This window comes from Toxotes jaculatrix, chromosome 16 (assembly GCF_017976425.1).
Source record: "Toxotes jaculatrix isolate fToxJac2 chromosome 16, fToxJac2.pri, whole genome shotgun sequence".
In the NCBI taxonomy this organism is placed as follows: Eukaryota; Metazoa; Chordata; class Actinopteri; family Toxotidae; genus Toxotes; species Toxotes jaculatrix.
The window spans coordinates 22,445,223-22,460,991 of record NC_054409.1 but is presented as its reverse complement, the minus strand read 5'-3'; the positions used below and the strand labels follow the sequence as shown (position 1 = coordinate 22,460,991).

The following is a 15,769-nucleotide window of genomic DNA, read 5'->3' as shown; positions in this document are numbered from 1 at the left end:
TAATCCCATGCTGGCCCCAGATTTAGTCTTTGGTCCTTTTATTAATTGCAAATTCACTTAAGAATATGCACCATTTGTGCACAATATCAGCTAAATAAAGTGTAACCTGTTTATTCATAGAATATCACTTTTAAATAGTTTAAAAAGTTTTTTTTTTTTTTTAAATATTACAACAACTACAACTAGGGAAAATGTTGGAAGGATGAAAAGTAGAAAAAAAAAGTTTCTCCTGAGGGTGGCGCCAGAGTACAGTCATGTTGTTGCATACATTACTGCAGCTATACTCCTAATAAAATGTCTGTATACATCTGTTTTATAGCGGTTAGAACCCAGGGGATAAAATAAAGAAGAAAGTAAGAATCCTTGTTAAAGAGCATTAGTTTATTTTCCACAGGTTACTTCAGAAACAGGTAATTATGTACAAAATCTGGAATGTTGGATAAATGCATATCAATCATCTCACTGTGGCTGTTTCCAGAGAAACATTAGAAATACTAGCTATACATTAAAACGGGTGCCTCTGCATTGCAATTTATTGCTGGTTTTACAATCGCAAGTCACTAATGCCATTATTACCTCTTTTCTCAATTTAGAGTATTTACAATTTGATTAGTAAGGTCTAAAGTCCACAGAAGACTGCTAAATAAATAAGAACAATACGGGAGCATAAGAAACAGACCAACATGGATGAACGAGATGTAGAAATGAAGAAATGTTTTATCTCCCTAGATTGTCTACAATGTCAGACTGTACTGTTTTTTTTTTCCCATGAATATAAAGTGACCATTACCCCAAAGAATTGTTCCCCCTACTCTTAGAAAGTCAACAGAAATCACCAAGGAAATTAAAACTAATAATATAAACAGCTCATCTGTGTAAAATATAATATGTTGTGTGAAAAAAATTGGGAAATGCACATTATATTGTCGTGTGCCGGTGAATAAAGTTGAACAATTTTAGATTCGGTTTCACTTTTGAACAGCTACCTTTAAACAGTACGACTAATATCATTAAAGGGATAACAATTAAAATTCTATTATATATTGTACAAACAATTCAGTGGTCACAAATGTACTTCTGGAATTAACAGGGTCGTTATAATTTAATCATTTCCTTTTGTTTTGGAAACACGTCTCACTGAATAATTACTCACCAGTGAATGAATATTAACAGGTTGATTTCATGCGAGAGGTACATGTAAAAATTTGACAACACTGTCTTTAAAAAACAAAACATTTTTCCTTCTGACAGTTCTCCGACAATCATTACGAATGTTCTGAGATGCCACTATGACTGAAATTAGTTTTCCAGCAGTGTAAGTTGATTATTTTGCCCAAACGAACACCAGGAGTTATGGTATTCTACACAACAGACAGTAAAAAGCCTTAAGTGACACAAACATTCACTTTTATAGATTGCAGAGAAATCTTTTTGTTTTTTTTAGCACTACCATACATATTTCCTGTGCCATTTCATTACAAAAAAAAAAAAAGGTTCTTTTCACAATATAAAAATCATGTAAAATCATCAGGGACTACTAAAAGGTTGTGTGTTGTTTAAAAATGCTATCTGATGTTGTTCTGAAAGAAAATAAAGGCTTTAAATATTGCTTTTAAGCCAGTATGCTGCAAATGTACTCAGAGGGTTGTGAACGTGTGAATATTGCTTGGGTTCTGGGGTCAGAGGTCCTCCCCTATTCAAACAGTTCAAGGTCTTATGGCACTTGACAACTTGCTTCTCCCAACTCTGTTCTCTGTACAGCGAAAAAAACAAAAAAAACAAAAGACTGAGACAATGCTCCAATGTGATGAGTAAAAAGCACGATAACACATTTGTATAGACACAAAAGGCAAACTGTGGTCTTCTCCCATGTAAAAACTAAAACTGCCAGATGCTGAAACCCTTGTAATATGAACACTCATCTCACCAGCAGCTGCTGAAAGATGAAGCCCTTAAAAATAAAACACGCGAGTGAAACGTTGACCTGTTCTTATTCAAATATCTTTCTTTAGTTGTCTCCTGCTTTTGCCTTCTGTCCACAATTTCATAACTTGCTTTGGTTAGCTAGCAGAACCCACACCTTCCTCTGCTTAAAAGGAATAGTTTTACATTTAGGGAAATGCGTGTATTTGCTTTCTGTGTCTTGAATATAAAGCTCCAGTCAGCAGCTCGCTGGCTTAGCTTAGCATAAAGACTGGAAACAAGGGGAAACGGCTAGCCAGGCTCCGTCCAAAGGTACCTCTGAAGTCCACGCATTGACATGTTAAGTATCAATTTGTTTGTGTGCAAATGGACAGTTTGCAGCTACACAAAGGGCCATGAACTATTTCTGAACTCTGAGCCTTTGCCAGGAAACCAGCGGTGACTGAAGGAAGTTACAGCTCTTTGCAAAGAACAGTTACATAAACCCTACTATAATGGGAAAGTGTCATCTTACACTAGCAAGTCGATTCTGTTTTCTTTTGACAGAGCCTATCTAACTCGTTTCCTTCCCACGACCTGTAACTTCGTCTTTTCCGACGTTCTCTAAAATGTCGAACTATTCCTTTAAGCAAAAAAACGCTTCTGACTGGCAAAGCAGATTAAGGCTGAGCGAATACACACTACATCTCTACTCTCATCTTTCCCAAGCATTTGAATTTCCATTCCATTTTCCAGTCTCATTAAATGATCACATGCAGAGTGCATTTCTTCAACATCTGAAAGCTGTGATTCATTTATATTGCGAAGGATTGTGTTTTTTTTTTTTTTTTTTAAATACAGCACAAGTAGAGGTCAGGTTAGGTGATATGCTGAGCAGTTGAGCTGCGGTGAGGATTTCTGGGATGGACTGAGGACAGGCGTTTGTACGCTGGAGGGTTTCTGGAAGCAGGGGTGGATGATTTCCTCTTCTCAGCTCTTTGATCGTGAAGGGAGAGAGGAAAAAAAAAAACATCTCTCCGAAAAAAACTAAATCAAAACACCACCTTGATCTACATTCGTCTCCACATGAAAAGCACATAACAGTGTCCTCCACAAAAGGTCGCTCGGCACACCAGAAAAAACGGTTTCAACATCTTAAATTAAAAAAAAAAAGAAGAAACAAAGAAAGGCAAAATGGATGACAGAAGAGAGGGAGCCCTGCCCCCCTAGTGGTCAATTCACGTCCATCTACAGAAATAAAACCCAATTTATGGTAAAGGATTTATGAGTTTTGGATTAAAAAAGAAAAAAAAAGAAAAGAAAGATGATCTGTACAGAGACCACAGTAATTATTTGCATCAGAGCAGGTCAGGTCATATCTTCAGCTTCTTTTGTATAAAAATATATATACCACAGTGATGGCCTTTTGAGGACTCGTACTCGCAGATGTTTGCTGCCGTCTCACTTTGATCCACTACATTCAGTGGTTTTCCCCGTTTAATCAAGGCTCTGAAGATCTCTAGTATAAATAGTCCCAACAGGTATCAACAGATCAGTCTCTTCTGTGTATAAAAATATGAGAGTCAATCATAAATTTCTCTCCTCTTCTGTCCTCCACAATTCCCCCCCCATCCCCTCTCACCCACGCCCACCCTTTAGAGGTCAGTTTCAGCTGAGTCTATGCTTGCATTTCTCTTATGATAGTCAAATCCACAGTGTTTGGAAACGTCTTCAGGAGGGACACTGCGTTCCCATGATCGATATTCACAAAGCTGTATCCATTTGCCTGTGGGGAAAAAAAACAAAAAACTATTTGTAAAAAAATCTGGATAAACTTCTAACTTTTCACAAAAAAAAAACTTTGTGATCTTTGTGATATTTTGTACAGACGGTTGAATACCTGGATAATTTTATCTCCAGGCTGGAGGATCTTGGATGCCGGTCCCTCAGGTTGGACCCTTGTCACAAATATGCCCTGATATGATGGAAGATATAAAAAAAAAACCATCAGCTGCAAACACATAGAACTCACAAAAATGTACTAAACTAAGATACAGCAGATGTAAAAATCAAAGATATTAATAAGACTGAATATGTATTTTCAGAGCAGTACTACAGGAACTATAATGACTGGTGTAAACTTACATTGTCGTCTGGACGAAAGGGGTTTCCTCGGCCTCCCACTCCTCCTGATATACTGAAACCCAGCTCTGGATTCTTCTCCACTTTCACGCGGATCTGAAACACACCCACATGCTTTCATTAGCCATTTATCCGCCGCCATTCGTTGCTAATTAAACAGCTATCCTGTACTGGTCCTGAAAACCCACAGCAGGAAGTGACAGACTGGTTATTTCTTAAACTGGCTTTCTAGCTAATGTGTATATGAAACTAAATGAGTCAGATTCTGATTTGTTCAAAGTTTCTGCCAGCACCTTTAACACAGAGTTCAAAACCAGAGTCCAGCACAAAACTTCCCGTAAAACCACAACTGACCGTTTTTACACTTTGGTTTTTGTACAAATTAAACATACAGTGAGCTTCAGAGGTGCTGGTAGGGGGATTTTATTACTTTTGGGCAGAGTCCTAATGCTGAGCTGTGCGAAAGGCACCTGGCTGTAGTTTCATATTAATCGGACAGATATCAGAGCGGTACAGATCACGTCGTTTCACTCTCAAACCTCAGCCAAGCCAATAAAGAATTTCCTCAAATTCAGCACTTTCAACACACAGCACCATCCTTCACCTCTTGCTGCATCGCGTCTTGCGGGAGGCGGGGGGGCCCTGGGGGCTGCTGGGAGACTTTGAGCATCAGGTAGTCAATGAGCTGCTCTCTGGAGGGGTGGCGGGCCATGGACGCCTGGCTCATCTGAGGACGACTAGAAGGGGCCATCTGACCGTTCATCAAAGGCACCTGGGAAACAAAAAAAAAAAAAACACCCAGAGATGAAGTGACATGTTTCAGCAGGACTTTTTTCACTTAAAAACAAACTGTGCAAAAAACACGACATGATCTGCAGATTCAACCTCTCACAACAACCTTTTTTTTTTTCTTTTGCTCTGCAGCCAAAAATCTGCCCTTACATGTATAACACCTACTTTTCTGTGGGGGTCCATGGTGTAGCTCTGCTGCCCTTGAGGACCATACACGTCATCCTGAAATGGAGGAAAGTAACGATTAATATCGCCGTGCCCGAACCTCACTCCACTAAATCTCATTTACAACAAAGGATAATAGGCAAGACACGCAGTTAGCGGCTGACGTTAACATCTTTCATGTTGGGTAATGACATTAGGCAGTGAGGTGTTGATTTAGAAGAGAGGAAAAGGGACACATCTGATTAAAATGATGAAAAACTGAGATTTGACTGTGCTTAGTTTCTATTCAGACTCTAAGCAGCATGTAATTCTGAGTATTTTCCTGCTGAAGATAAAAGTGAATCACAAACATCAAGTAGGGAGGAGGTTATACAACATTATGCAGTATATACAATGCTGAAAACATTTTTTTACCCTCCTCTACATTCTAATACCCACTTCCTAGATCACTCAGACGCACACTTCTACCACTTACCTTTGGCAAACACAGTTTTCATGCCCACACACACAAAGTCAGAGGTTATGAAGTGATTCTGAGGCGATCAAAAGTCGGAGTGAGGACGATGAAAGAGCAAAATGAAGGATTTAAAGAACAGTTAAAAGGAGGAGAAAATCATGGTTGCTGAGATGCATTACAATCACAGGGTGACTGGAGTGTGGGAGGGAGAACACGCAGGGATAATGATTGTGATGTTAAAGAACCTGGCAGGTTTAAAAGGGGGCGTTTTATAACCATATATGATAGTCCTATGACATATCCGGTTTCTAATTTCTGTAAACAGGCCTGTTACATCACATGTTATAGACCGGGTTCAGAGAAGATACAGACTTGCTGTGGATGTGTGATCAGAAATACGAGCCTCCCATTGCACAACACACAGAAATGAAATATTATACGCTTTGCACACAGCTTATACGTTTTTAGAGGAAGTAGTTTCAGTAGATTTTAAATAGTTTCTGAATTAGCTACAGCTCTGTAGAGGTCTTGATCGAGTTGCTCATCTTTCAGTTGTACTGATTTTGTCTTTCTCTGACTCTCACACAGCAAAGCCACTAAATCAACTGGTCCCAAAGACAAATCGGCCCCTTTTAAACAATTTCACTCCGATTAAACATGAGTGAGCTACACAGACACTTTGTTAGAACTCATCTATTTTTCACATCACATGTGAGAGGAAGGGTTTGTGGTTGTGACAAATCACACGTAAGGTCTACTTTCATTTGTCTATAAAAGGACAAGTGAAAGATGGCTTCTGAGGGTCAGTGATCACTTCCCAGCATCAAGGAGAGAAGGAAACAGACATTTCCTTATCTTCTAAAGGATGTGAAACTAGCCCGATGTGGAAGCCCCGGCTTAGCATGAGCAGCAGGAGCTAACTACAGGTTCACAGTACTCACACAGAAGCCCAGAGCGCCGTAGGACTGTCCCTCTCTGGCGCTAAAGACCAGAGACCCTTGGCTGGCATGCATATCCCTACAGCTGCCGTAGTGAGACCAGCTCAGCGGAGCGTTATTGGAATTATAGGAGCGAGACAGCGCGTTCTGAACAGAGGGACGACATGGAGCAACCAGCACCAACCCACATGTCAGCGGTGGCCATGCAATCCACCAAATGAGAACGACACAAAAGACACAACAAGGAGGTTTACAGCATATACAGGAAAACATGCAGTGAATTTACACACAGCTGGGTTAGTAGGCTTTTATAAAGTGTAACGTCCGCATAAAAGGGTCAGTTTGTCCAGGTTTGAGACGCCCCCTATAAAACAGACATATCTCACAACCAGGACAAATAAAACCGAGGCTATCTGCATGAATATGGGGACACATGAGAAGTTATGTGTCTGTGATTTGGGCTAAGCAGCCATTTAAATATAATCTGATTCATACAATGCTGTGATGGTATCTGGCACCATCAGAGTAATTCAAACTAATGTAAAAGCAGCTCTATAGCAAGTTTAAGACTTACAGATTACATCAAGTTAACCACTACAAAAATATTGGTTAGACACAAATTCCACCCTGAAAATGTAAACAAAACAAAACAAAAAAACAAACAAAACAAAACAAAACAAAAACCACACTGACAAAAAAATCAATCTGGAAACTAGTAATCCATTTCATAATAATTTTTACCTTTTCCATTTTCTTGGCCTCGATGTGCCGCATCACCTGGTCTCTCCAGTCTGCTGGCACCCTTCCTGCCCCGACCCCTCCTGACACCTGTCCGGGACCGTCCAGGAGCGAGTGCTCAGACTTCACCCTGGTGTTGGGCCTCTTGCTGGGGCTGCTTTGCTGGTAGTTGAAATCGCAGACAGACATGGTCCTCTCTGGAAGCTCGTGGGGCTGCGGCCGGGCGCTGAGAGGCCTGGAAGCTCCGGGTACGTCGATGCTGTAAGTGCGAGCTGAGAGGGGCCTCTGCATGGCCTGGCTCATCGCCAGCGGCCCCCTGGCGAGGGTGTGAATGTCCCTGTACGTCATGTACTCCCCCTCGGGCACCTGCATGCGCCTCGGGTCGCCCATGGAAGCTGTGGAGGCGGTGCTGCTTTGCCTCTGCAGAGTGCTGCTTCTAGGCTGGCTGCCGGTAGAATGAAGTCTCTCCTTAGCCCACATGTCCCCAGAGGGTTTGGGAGCCATGGGAGGCCCCCTTTGCTGGGGCTGAAGAGGGTAGGGTGGTGCCTGATTACGATTGGAGTAGTTGGTGTTGGCTAGTGAGTGTGGAGGAGGAGGGAGGTAGCCTTGGTGCTCTGGGGGCATGGGCATCCTCTGGGCCCAGAGGCCCTCTTTTGACATGGCACTGCTTGTGTACTGGATATTGTACTGAGGAGGAGGGAGGCCCATGGCCATGCTGGAGGAGACTGGATATCTGCTGGTGCTGGCAGGAGGCTTAGAGGAGGCCAGCAGGTCTGAGGAAGATGCGGAGGAGCTGGGGTAGACCTGGAGAATCTGGTCGTTGAGCAGCTGACTGGCTGACTTGCTCCTCACTATGCTCTGGCCCTGCGCTCCTGGCCCTGGGCCGGCTCCTGCCATCCTCATCACTGCCGCTGTATCATAGGAACTGTCATCCCCATCAAAGGAGTACAGCCTCATGCCCCCTGTTTCTATGTTGCTGACACTGTGAGACTTCATCACCTGCGGGGGATGGCACCTTTTCTCTGGAGACAGTTCCTCTGTGCTGCGAGACAGAGACATGTCACTGCTGGCTGTCACGCCTGTCGAGGCCACATGCACAGCAGATGTCTCCACTCTCATTGCTTGGCTTTTGTTCCCCAGACTGTTGATGCAGTCACTCACCTGCTGGTTTCCATTCTGCAAATGCTCCAGGTTGTCATTGCTAAAACCCTGCTTGCTGTCTAAGTCTGCTACTGAACCGTTCTTGGTTTTGTCCAGCTCATCCAGCTGAACCATGTTGTCGGTTGGCAGCTTGGACACGTTCATATTGATCTGATCCCACTTGGTGTAGGTGTCTTGCAGGTGTGCATTGTTAATTCCCTTCTCAATGAAGGCCAATCTGGCTTCCATGGACAGGTCGTAGTCACCCATTCTTTCTGGTGGGGTCTGCTGGGTTTTCAAAAGGGCTTGAAGGGACGTTTCAGAGCCGTTACCATTATGGAGGAGAGGGGTGGTGTCCTTAGGCTGGTTCATATTCTCATCTTCTTGCCTAAAACACATGAACAGACGTCAGAGTTTTTAATAACAGCAGGAGGAAGATTCTCCTTCATTGCCTTGTGTCAACATCATGAAGAATGGTAGCTACCGGCTTTTTGGGAGGAAGGGCATCTTTGCCTCTCTCTCGGGCGTGCACAGAGAGTTGTCCTGACTGCTGTCGGTGGTCAGAGACACTGAGTCAGACATGCGTGATGGTGACGAGCAGTTGCTGTTGTTCTGGTTGCTGTTGGCCACTGTGTCATCCAGCAAAGAGTCTGCGTCTTTCCCGTCGTCTGTTAATCAGAAATCAGTTAGCGTACTGTGTCTTGACACTTGTCACTCGCAAAGTTTGAATATCCCGTTTAAAATACTATGTTTCAGTGACTCAAACAAAACGTTTACCTTTTTTGTCCTTACTTAAAGTCACTACTTTGGGCTGGTTGATGGAGATCTCAATAAGGGGGGGTCTCATCTCTGCAATTTTCATCTCCTCTTCTTCATCTGACAGCTCCTCAGAATCCTGGAGAAAAACACAATCACTTTCTTTAAGTTGCATGATTTTGGACAATGCTTCAAATAGATTTGCTGTACTTTTCATTTATAAAATTGTGAGAACTCCTGCGTGGTACCTCCAGTGTGTCCTCATGGTTCATCATAGAGCCCTCTGAAGATTTGAGTGGGACTTTCTGGGAGCTGTTGGACGTGTCTGAAGTGTCTTTTAATTCTGGCGCAGAGGAATTTTGGGCAAATGTGTTGGCAGATACTTGGGGCTCCTTGTCTGATGCCAAGCCGTTGGGGCAGGGGGTCTCTATCACCTGCATGAAAACAGTCCAGGTGGACATTTTGTATTGTAAACATTCCTTCACTTGCATGTAGAAAATGTAGTTTACTTAGAGAGGAACTAAAGTGAGGCAAACAAAAATAGACAAGAAATGAAAGTGACATTTCTTTCAAAATAAAATTAATTTTAGCTGAAGCTGACCTTAACACCCACGTCCTGCACTCCAATATGGTTCCTCTCAGCTGGTTTTGGATCTTTCCCCGACTCGTCACTCGACTCATCCTCCTTCAGCCGGTGAGCCACAGACTGGGCTGTCTTCACCATGTTCTTCAGCTCGTCTGGGTATGGTGTAGGGTAGCGCTTCAGGTTTCCCTCCTGGTAGAAAACAAGCAGACTTGTTGCAAGAGGTGCATTCAACATCATACAGACACATTTCCCCTAAATATACAGGCATTAAGGATAAATGTTTTAAGTTTTATCTTAGGTTTATGCTTAGAGCTATCTGTCAAACTAGGTGAGGAAAGATCCCCCATGTCCTCCAACAATATTTTACATCAGAAGTTGCAGAAAACGAGACCTGAGGGACCTTTTTCATGAAAACAGCCACGACAAAGTGAAGGTTGTTGCCAAACTGAACTATAATGGCCCCTTGCAGCTGTGGTAAACTGTGTCAACACACTCATTTTCCTTTACCAATTATGTGGCAAATGTGTGACACTAACCCTTGGGGGTGCTTCTCTTTCATCCTTGTCCTCGTCGCACTCAAAGGCCACCTGAGCTCGGTGCTTGCGTTGTTCCTCCCACAGAGCCGGATTAAAGCTCTCAGAGTCAGAGTTGGGAATGTCTGGAAAAAAAGAAAGAAAAAAAAAAACAGTAGAAACTAGGACAAGAATAATTTGTTAGTTTTTAATTAAGGCTGTGTAAGTCACCCCCACTGAGCTCAACTCGTGCAAGTCTGATGTTGACCACAAGATGGAGCAAAGACAACACGAGGCCCGCCAGCAAACTGAAGCTGTGGAGGAACTTGAAATTCAGGAGTTAACCCCTTTTAATTCTTGGAATGGTTGTCCTAATAAACTGCATTCAAACCCTGTGCTTCAATCTGACATCAGCGTATATGAAATAATCTGACCTAAAATACAACTAAATTATTATATGCAAAGGATCTCTGTGTTGTGTCTGCCAATGTCTGACATTTGGAGGAAAAACCATGTGTCCACTGGCACAACTAATTTTTAAATCTTGACCAAAAAATATAATTTCAAGTTTTTCCCATAGTGTTTTTCAGAGGTTGACGTTTCGCCTGAGTTTGCACACACGTTACTTCACTACGATTTAAAGTTGTCCTTTAAGCTTTAGAGTGTAAATCCATCGGTGTGGTTTCCTGTGTTAAAACGCTCCTTATCTCTACACAGAGACAGTTTACGTACAGAGATAGCTCACAAATATGCAAGTAAATTCCGACAGGGTGAGCTCACTCGGTTCATCAGCTGAAACGCGAACATTTCAAGAGCTCTAGTCACCTACAACTTCACACGCCGTACCAAATTGTGAATGCACAGTGGATAATATGAGTCACCTGATGAGTGCTCTCCATATCAACAAAGTGTAAAACATAATAACCGCAGTCGGGTCATGACTCATTCCAGATTCTCAGGAAAGCACGAGGAAACAGAGGAAGCTTTTTCGAGAAAAAAATTCCTGTACGTTACTATGGAAAATGGTATAAAGCACACGACAGGCAGACAGCAAACAGAGGACAGACCTCTGATACAGGAACTTTTCTGGGGGTGCAGCACACAGCTGACACTCTCAAAACTCCAGCAGCTGACTCGCTACCATTTCAGTAGTTCAAGCATGCAGATCTTGAAGCTCTAATTACTCTGAAGCCAAGATGCAACGGGGTCAGTGCAAGCTGTCTGCTGCAATAGGAAACCAAACCAAACTAACAGATGCTTGACAAGAGAGTAAGATTAGTGTTTCTTCTGCAGCCTTTGGTCTCAGGTAACAAGGTGCCTCATACAATATGCATTCAGGGATCCTTGCAGGTCACCTCTAGCACGGGAACAATTAAGATGGTAGTTGAGAATCTGACATCAAAGTACACGTGCTCAATGAGTTATTTTATTCACCTTTTTCATTTTCATACTGGACAAAATACTTTGTCAGTATTTTGTCCTGAATGAGTTGTGCTCGGTGGAACTGACTGAATAATGAGCCCCGATCTTTAATACCCAGTTCTACCACTAAGAAGAGATCAATGAAAACAGGTCAGAAACGTTTGCAGTTTGAGCGTCTGTCAGATGAATCACAAAAGACTACAAAAGAGAAATTAAGCCTTGTTGAGTGCACAGTACTCACAGTCCTCCGTCCTGGTTTGCTGGGGGAACATGTAGTTCGTCAGCACAGTTTTCTGCGTCTCCGGATCCTCCTCTTTCTGGAGAGGGATCAGGGGCTTTGACTGTGGGAGACAAAAAGTAGGTTTGAGTGTACTGTCTGCCATGAACGGCACCTTGTCACGACACTCGGTGCTCACGGAGCGCCCCGGTGTTCTCTGTGCCTCGCTTTAGCAAGGCAAGCAAAGTGGGGTACCAATGATGAATTGAATGTGTTTCTCCCCTACTCCCCGTGGGCACTTTGAACTGAGTTTCTTTCCCTCTAATGTGCTTTGTCTGGGACATCACTGAAGCACATCAGCCTCTTCCTGTCTTCCATTCCTTGATGAAGCTGTCTTGAGCTGCATCAGTGTCCCTTAGGCCCTGACGCCACTGTGGCTCCTGCCCGACAGTATCCTTTTGCCTCAATGCTGCTGTGCCTGTTGCCTCTCCTGGGTTTCATTGCTGCCCTGCTCACACAACAGGTGCCGCACTCCTGACTCTAAGCACCGCACCTTTATAGTGTCACAAACTTCTTAACAAGTCAGTAAAAAAGGAAGGAAATGACCCCTCTCCATACACTATAATGACCCCAAAACCTCGATAAAAGATTTGCTTGTACAAGTAAGATTTCAGACACGATTACAAACAGCCACACTAATGTGCCTCATGTCTATATGAAAGCTGTCTCAAGAGCCTGGGGAAAGAAAAGCTTAGTCACCTTTGGTCTTGAACCAAGGGACAGCCATAAAGCCCTGGTTATATGACCATAGAGCCCTGCCTGTACAGCATCCTGTTAAGAATTCACAAATGTAAGCGGGAGCCCGACTGTGGAGAGCCTTGTGAACGATAAGACAATTCTTCAGTTTGATTCTGTGTTCAAAAGGCAGCTGACAGGAGACCAGGACAGGGGAGACGTGGGCTATGAATAACGGTTTTTCTTCTGCACTCTGACAGAGCTGCACTTTTTCTGTGACAATTTGTTTAGACGTTTGAACAGAGACTTGCAGTCAAGCCAGGACGGGGAAAATGGCATGAATAATTGATTTTAGGATGCGGTGAGAATCAACAGACTGTAATTTGGAAATATTTATAAGCTGGATAACGCAAACACACTGAAGCAATGCAGTCTCCTCCAACCTCACTTTGCCTCTGCATACATTAAAACTCCACTGCTAAGCTCGTTGTGAGTAGAACAGGTTCCCACACAAAGATGACAAACTCCAAGCCACTTCCTCACACCGCTCCAAGCTGACCAGACTCAAACATTTCCACCTCTGTGGTCCTTATCTTGTGTTTGGTCAGGAACCATATTAGCAGAGACAGAAGTACCACCACTTGTCTGGTAACCTTGATCTCTCTATGCCCGGTTTACTTCTGACTAGCAGCTGTTGTTATCTCATAAACTGGCGCCCTATCATTCAGATTTGTGTCATACGACTTTGATCTTAGGATCTTAAACATTTACTGTGGTCAGAGCAGTCATTAGGATCTTCCTACGCTTTGTAGATGTAGGGTTTAGGGTATCACCAAGTCTGACCTACATTGCCATTTGGCACATTTAGATCAAATGTCCTGGAAGTGGTTTGGCTGCATTTTGAATGTGTTTTCCTGTGAGCTCCTTTGGCCACGGTAGACTCATTTATAGCTCAGTGTGGTGGCGAGTGCTGCTGCTATTACAATCACCAAAGAACAGATCACTGTCTGACAGCTCTGAACTCGGTAGCACCTTTTATTTGTGATTTATACAGAATGCATGTGATCTTACCTGATTTTCAGACAGCCACATTGCAGTCATCTGGTTCAGCTTAGTGAAACTGTAAGGAAGATTCTTCAACCTGCCGTGGAACAAAAACACAAGTTACTCAGTCATGTTTGGTCATGACTCACAAATAAAAAATTTAATTAAAGGTATTAAATTCATTGTGTGAGGTGGATTTAATCCATTAGGGCCTAGTAGAAAGTTAGTCTGTAGCCACATTTCATTTTTACTTAAAAAAAAAAAAAACACATCAGTGCTGTGCGGTTGTAGCCAAAGTTACTCAGTGTGTTTGGCACAGAGCAGACACTAGGAATGGAAAACCCCTGATTAAAACCTCAATCAGGCCTCAGCTTCCAAACTCATTTTGATTCTAGTCAGAATTAAGATCCTTCGATCAAGTGATTAGTAGGTTATATTTCAGAGTGTGTGTGCGTGCTCTTGTAAGAATGAAACCACAGCATTCTTCTGCAAGGCCTCAGGAAAGCCCTTCAAAAAACTACTTTTAAAATAACTGGAGTTGAAAGTACAGATTATTTTTATTTATTGACTGATCTGCTGATTTTCAACAGCAAAAATCCAAACTGCTTTTGCCCTTGCACTTGACCCTCATTATGCATGAACACTGTCAGTCCAGACTCACTTGTTGTTGCTGAGATTGATGACCTTGAGCTTCTGCATGTCACCCATCTCCTCGGGCAAAGACTCCAGCTTGTTGGAATGTAGAAACAGCACAGTTGCATTCTTCCAGTTACCCATCTGTGAGGGGGAAAAAAAAAAAAAGAGGATTCAGAGCAGGCCGACATGCTGCGCCACTCAACTCCATCTCCACAAAACAAACCTATGTACTCTACTGTGCATGCTCTCACCTCAGGGGGAAGCTGGGTAAGGAAGTTGTGATCTGCAGCAAAGGTGCGGATGCCGACACACTGGCCGACGGAAGAGGGCAAGGCTTCGATCTCATTGAAACTGCAGTCCAGCTCCTCCAGAGACGTCAGCCTAATACGAGAGGAAGCCAGAGGAGAGCGACAGGAGGACTTTAATCATGTGGCGCAGGTAGTGTGTATACTGTTCACCTCTAGCACGTTAGAGTCCTAACAAAGACCAAGAAAACCGAACACATCACACCAGGTCTCAGGTCTCTTTACTGGCTTCTAGTGTGTCAGAGAACAGGGTTTACCTCAAAATAAATGGACAGGAAAGGGCTAAATAATGTTAAAACTCTTTGGAATTATTTCTTCAAACAAGAACTCAGATGAGCTCTGTTCCAGACCAGCTAGTGTGACAACATCTTACAATATCAACAACAATATCAGGGAAATGCTCAAAGGCATTTACACCAAAACAGATAAATCTTAAAAGCTTCATGGACATAATTTGAAAACAGTAGCATTTCAAACTGTAGCCCTGTTGACACGGACGTGCAGAGCAGCTGGGGCTTTCTGCTGAATGAAAAATGCAAATGCACTCTGGGGATTCAGATGAATGCAAAGTGAGTCTGACCTGCAGGGGAGCTACTGTGTTATAAAACCATCAAACTCCAAAACACAGGATTTGACCCCCTCCCTGCTGAATACAGACCGGGGACAAACAACGCAGTGCGCGCCAACGGTGCAATGAATAAAATCAGCTACGTATAAATGAAAAAAATCAGCTTGCTTAAACTAAAATCCTTGCATGGGATTAAGCTAAACCATAGGCTTTGTCACATAATCTGTGTCAAAGTACACAAGGAGACAGATTCTAACATAAGGGATAATTGATGGTGTTTGGAAACAGTGAACGAAAAAGAAAACGCTACAGCTGTAGTAGAAATCGTCAGTTGACATATATTTCTTTCCTTCACGGCTGTGGGAGCGGAATGATTAAAAAAAGAAAACCATAGATGGATTAAATCGGAGCCTAATCTTTGTGCCAGACCACAATGATTCAGAGTAGATGGAGGGTCAGCATGTCGACCCGGCTCGCTCACTAAAGCCCCAGCAGCTGCTGACTGCTGGGTTTACCTGTCTGCTGCAGACAACATCCGTCTCAGAGCCACGGCGGCTGATTTAATCAGTCAGTATTATATCGGATGGCCATCAGGTCAGAGATTACCATCGACTCCTCCTCAATAAAGCAAACCTCGATGTGTTTCCATAAATCAATACGGCAGACTCAGAACCATGGCATTCCATTATTGTCACTCAGGCTTCATAATCATGG

General features: G+C 43.0%; 1 protein-coding gene across 3 annotated transcripts in view; it reads right to left on the bottom strand.

Moving 5' to 3' along the window:
• Nucleotides 1-742: 742 nt before the first annotated feature.
• Nucleotides 743-15,769, bottom strand: part of erbin (erbb2 interacting protein) — a 45,434-nt gene continuing 30,407 nt past the window's right edge. Inside the window, exons 12-27 of one of the 3 annotated variants that reach the window (XM_041058436.1) lie at nt 14,434-14,563; nt 14,208-14,323; nt 13,574-13,643; nt 11,792-11,891; nt 10,153-10,274; nt 9,632-9,805; nt 9,279-9,464; nt 9,052-9,169; nt 8,759-8,942; nt 7,138-8,662; nt 6,400-6,543; nt 5,002-5,058; nt 4,649-4,816; nt 4,048-4,140; nt 3,803-3,877; nt 743-3,688 (exon numbers count right to left, since the gene is read on the bottom strand). In XM_041058436.1, the coding sequence (XP_040914370.1) occupies nt 3,581-3,688; nt 3,803-3,877; nt 4,048-4,140; nt 4,649-4,816; nt 5,002-5,058; nt 6,400-6,543; nt 7,138-8,662; nt 8,759-8,942; nt 9,052-9,169; nt 9,279-9,464; nt 9,632-9,805; nt 10,153-10,274; nt 11,792-11,891; nt 13,574-13,643; nt 14,208-14,323; nt 14,434-14,563 (3,370 nt within the window). In that variant the 3' untranslated portion in view covers nt 743-3,580. The remainder of the gene's footprint in view (nt 3,689-3,802; nt 3,878-4,047; nt 4,141-4,648; nt 4,817-5,001; nt 5,059-6,399; nt 6,544-7,137; nt 8,663-8,758; nt 8,943-9,051; nt 9,170-9,278; nt 9,465-9,631; nt 9,806-10,152; nt 10,275-11,791; nt 11,892-13,573; nt 13,644-14,207; nt 14,324-14,433; nt 14,564-15,769) is intronic. The other 2 variants (XM_041058435.1, XM_041058434.1) reach the window with 2 other exon arrangements.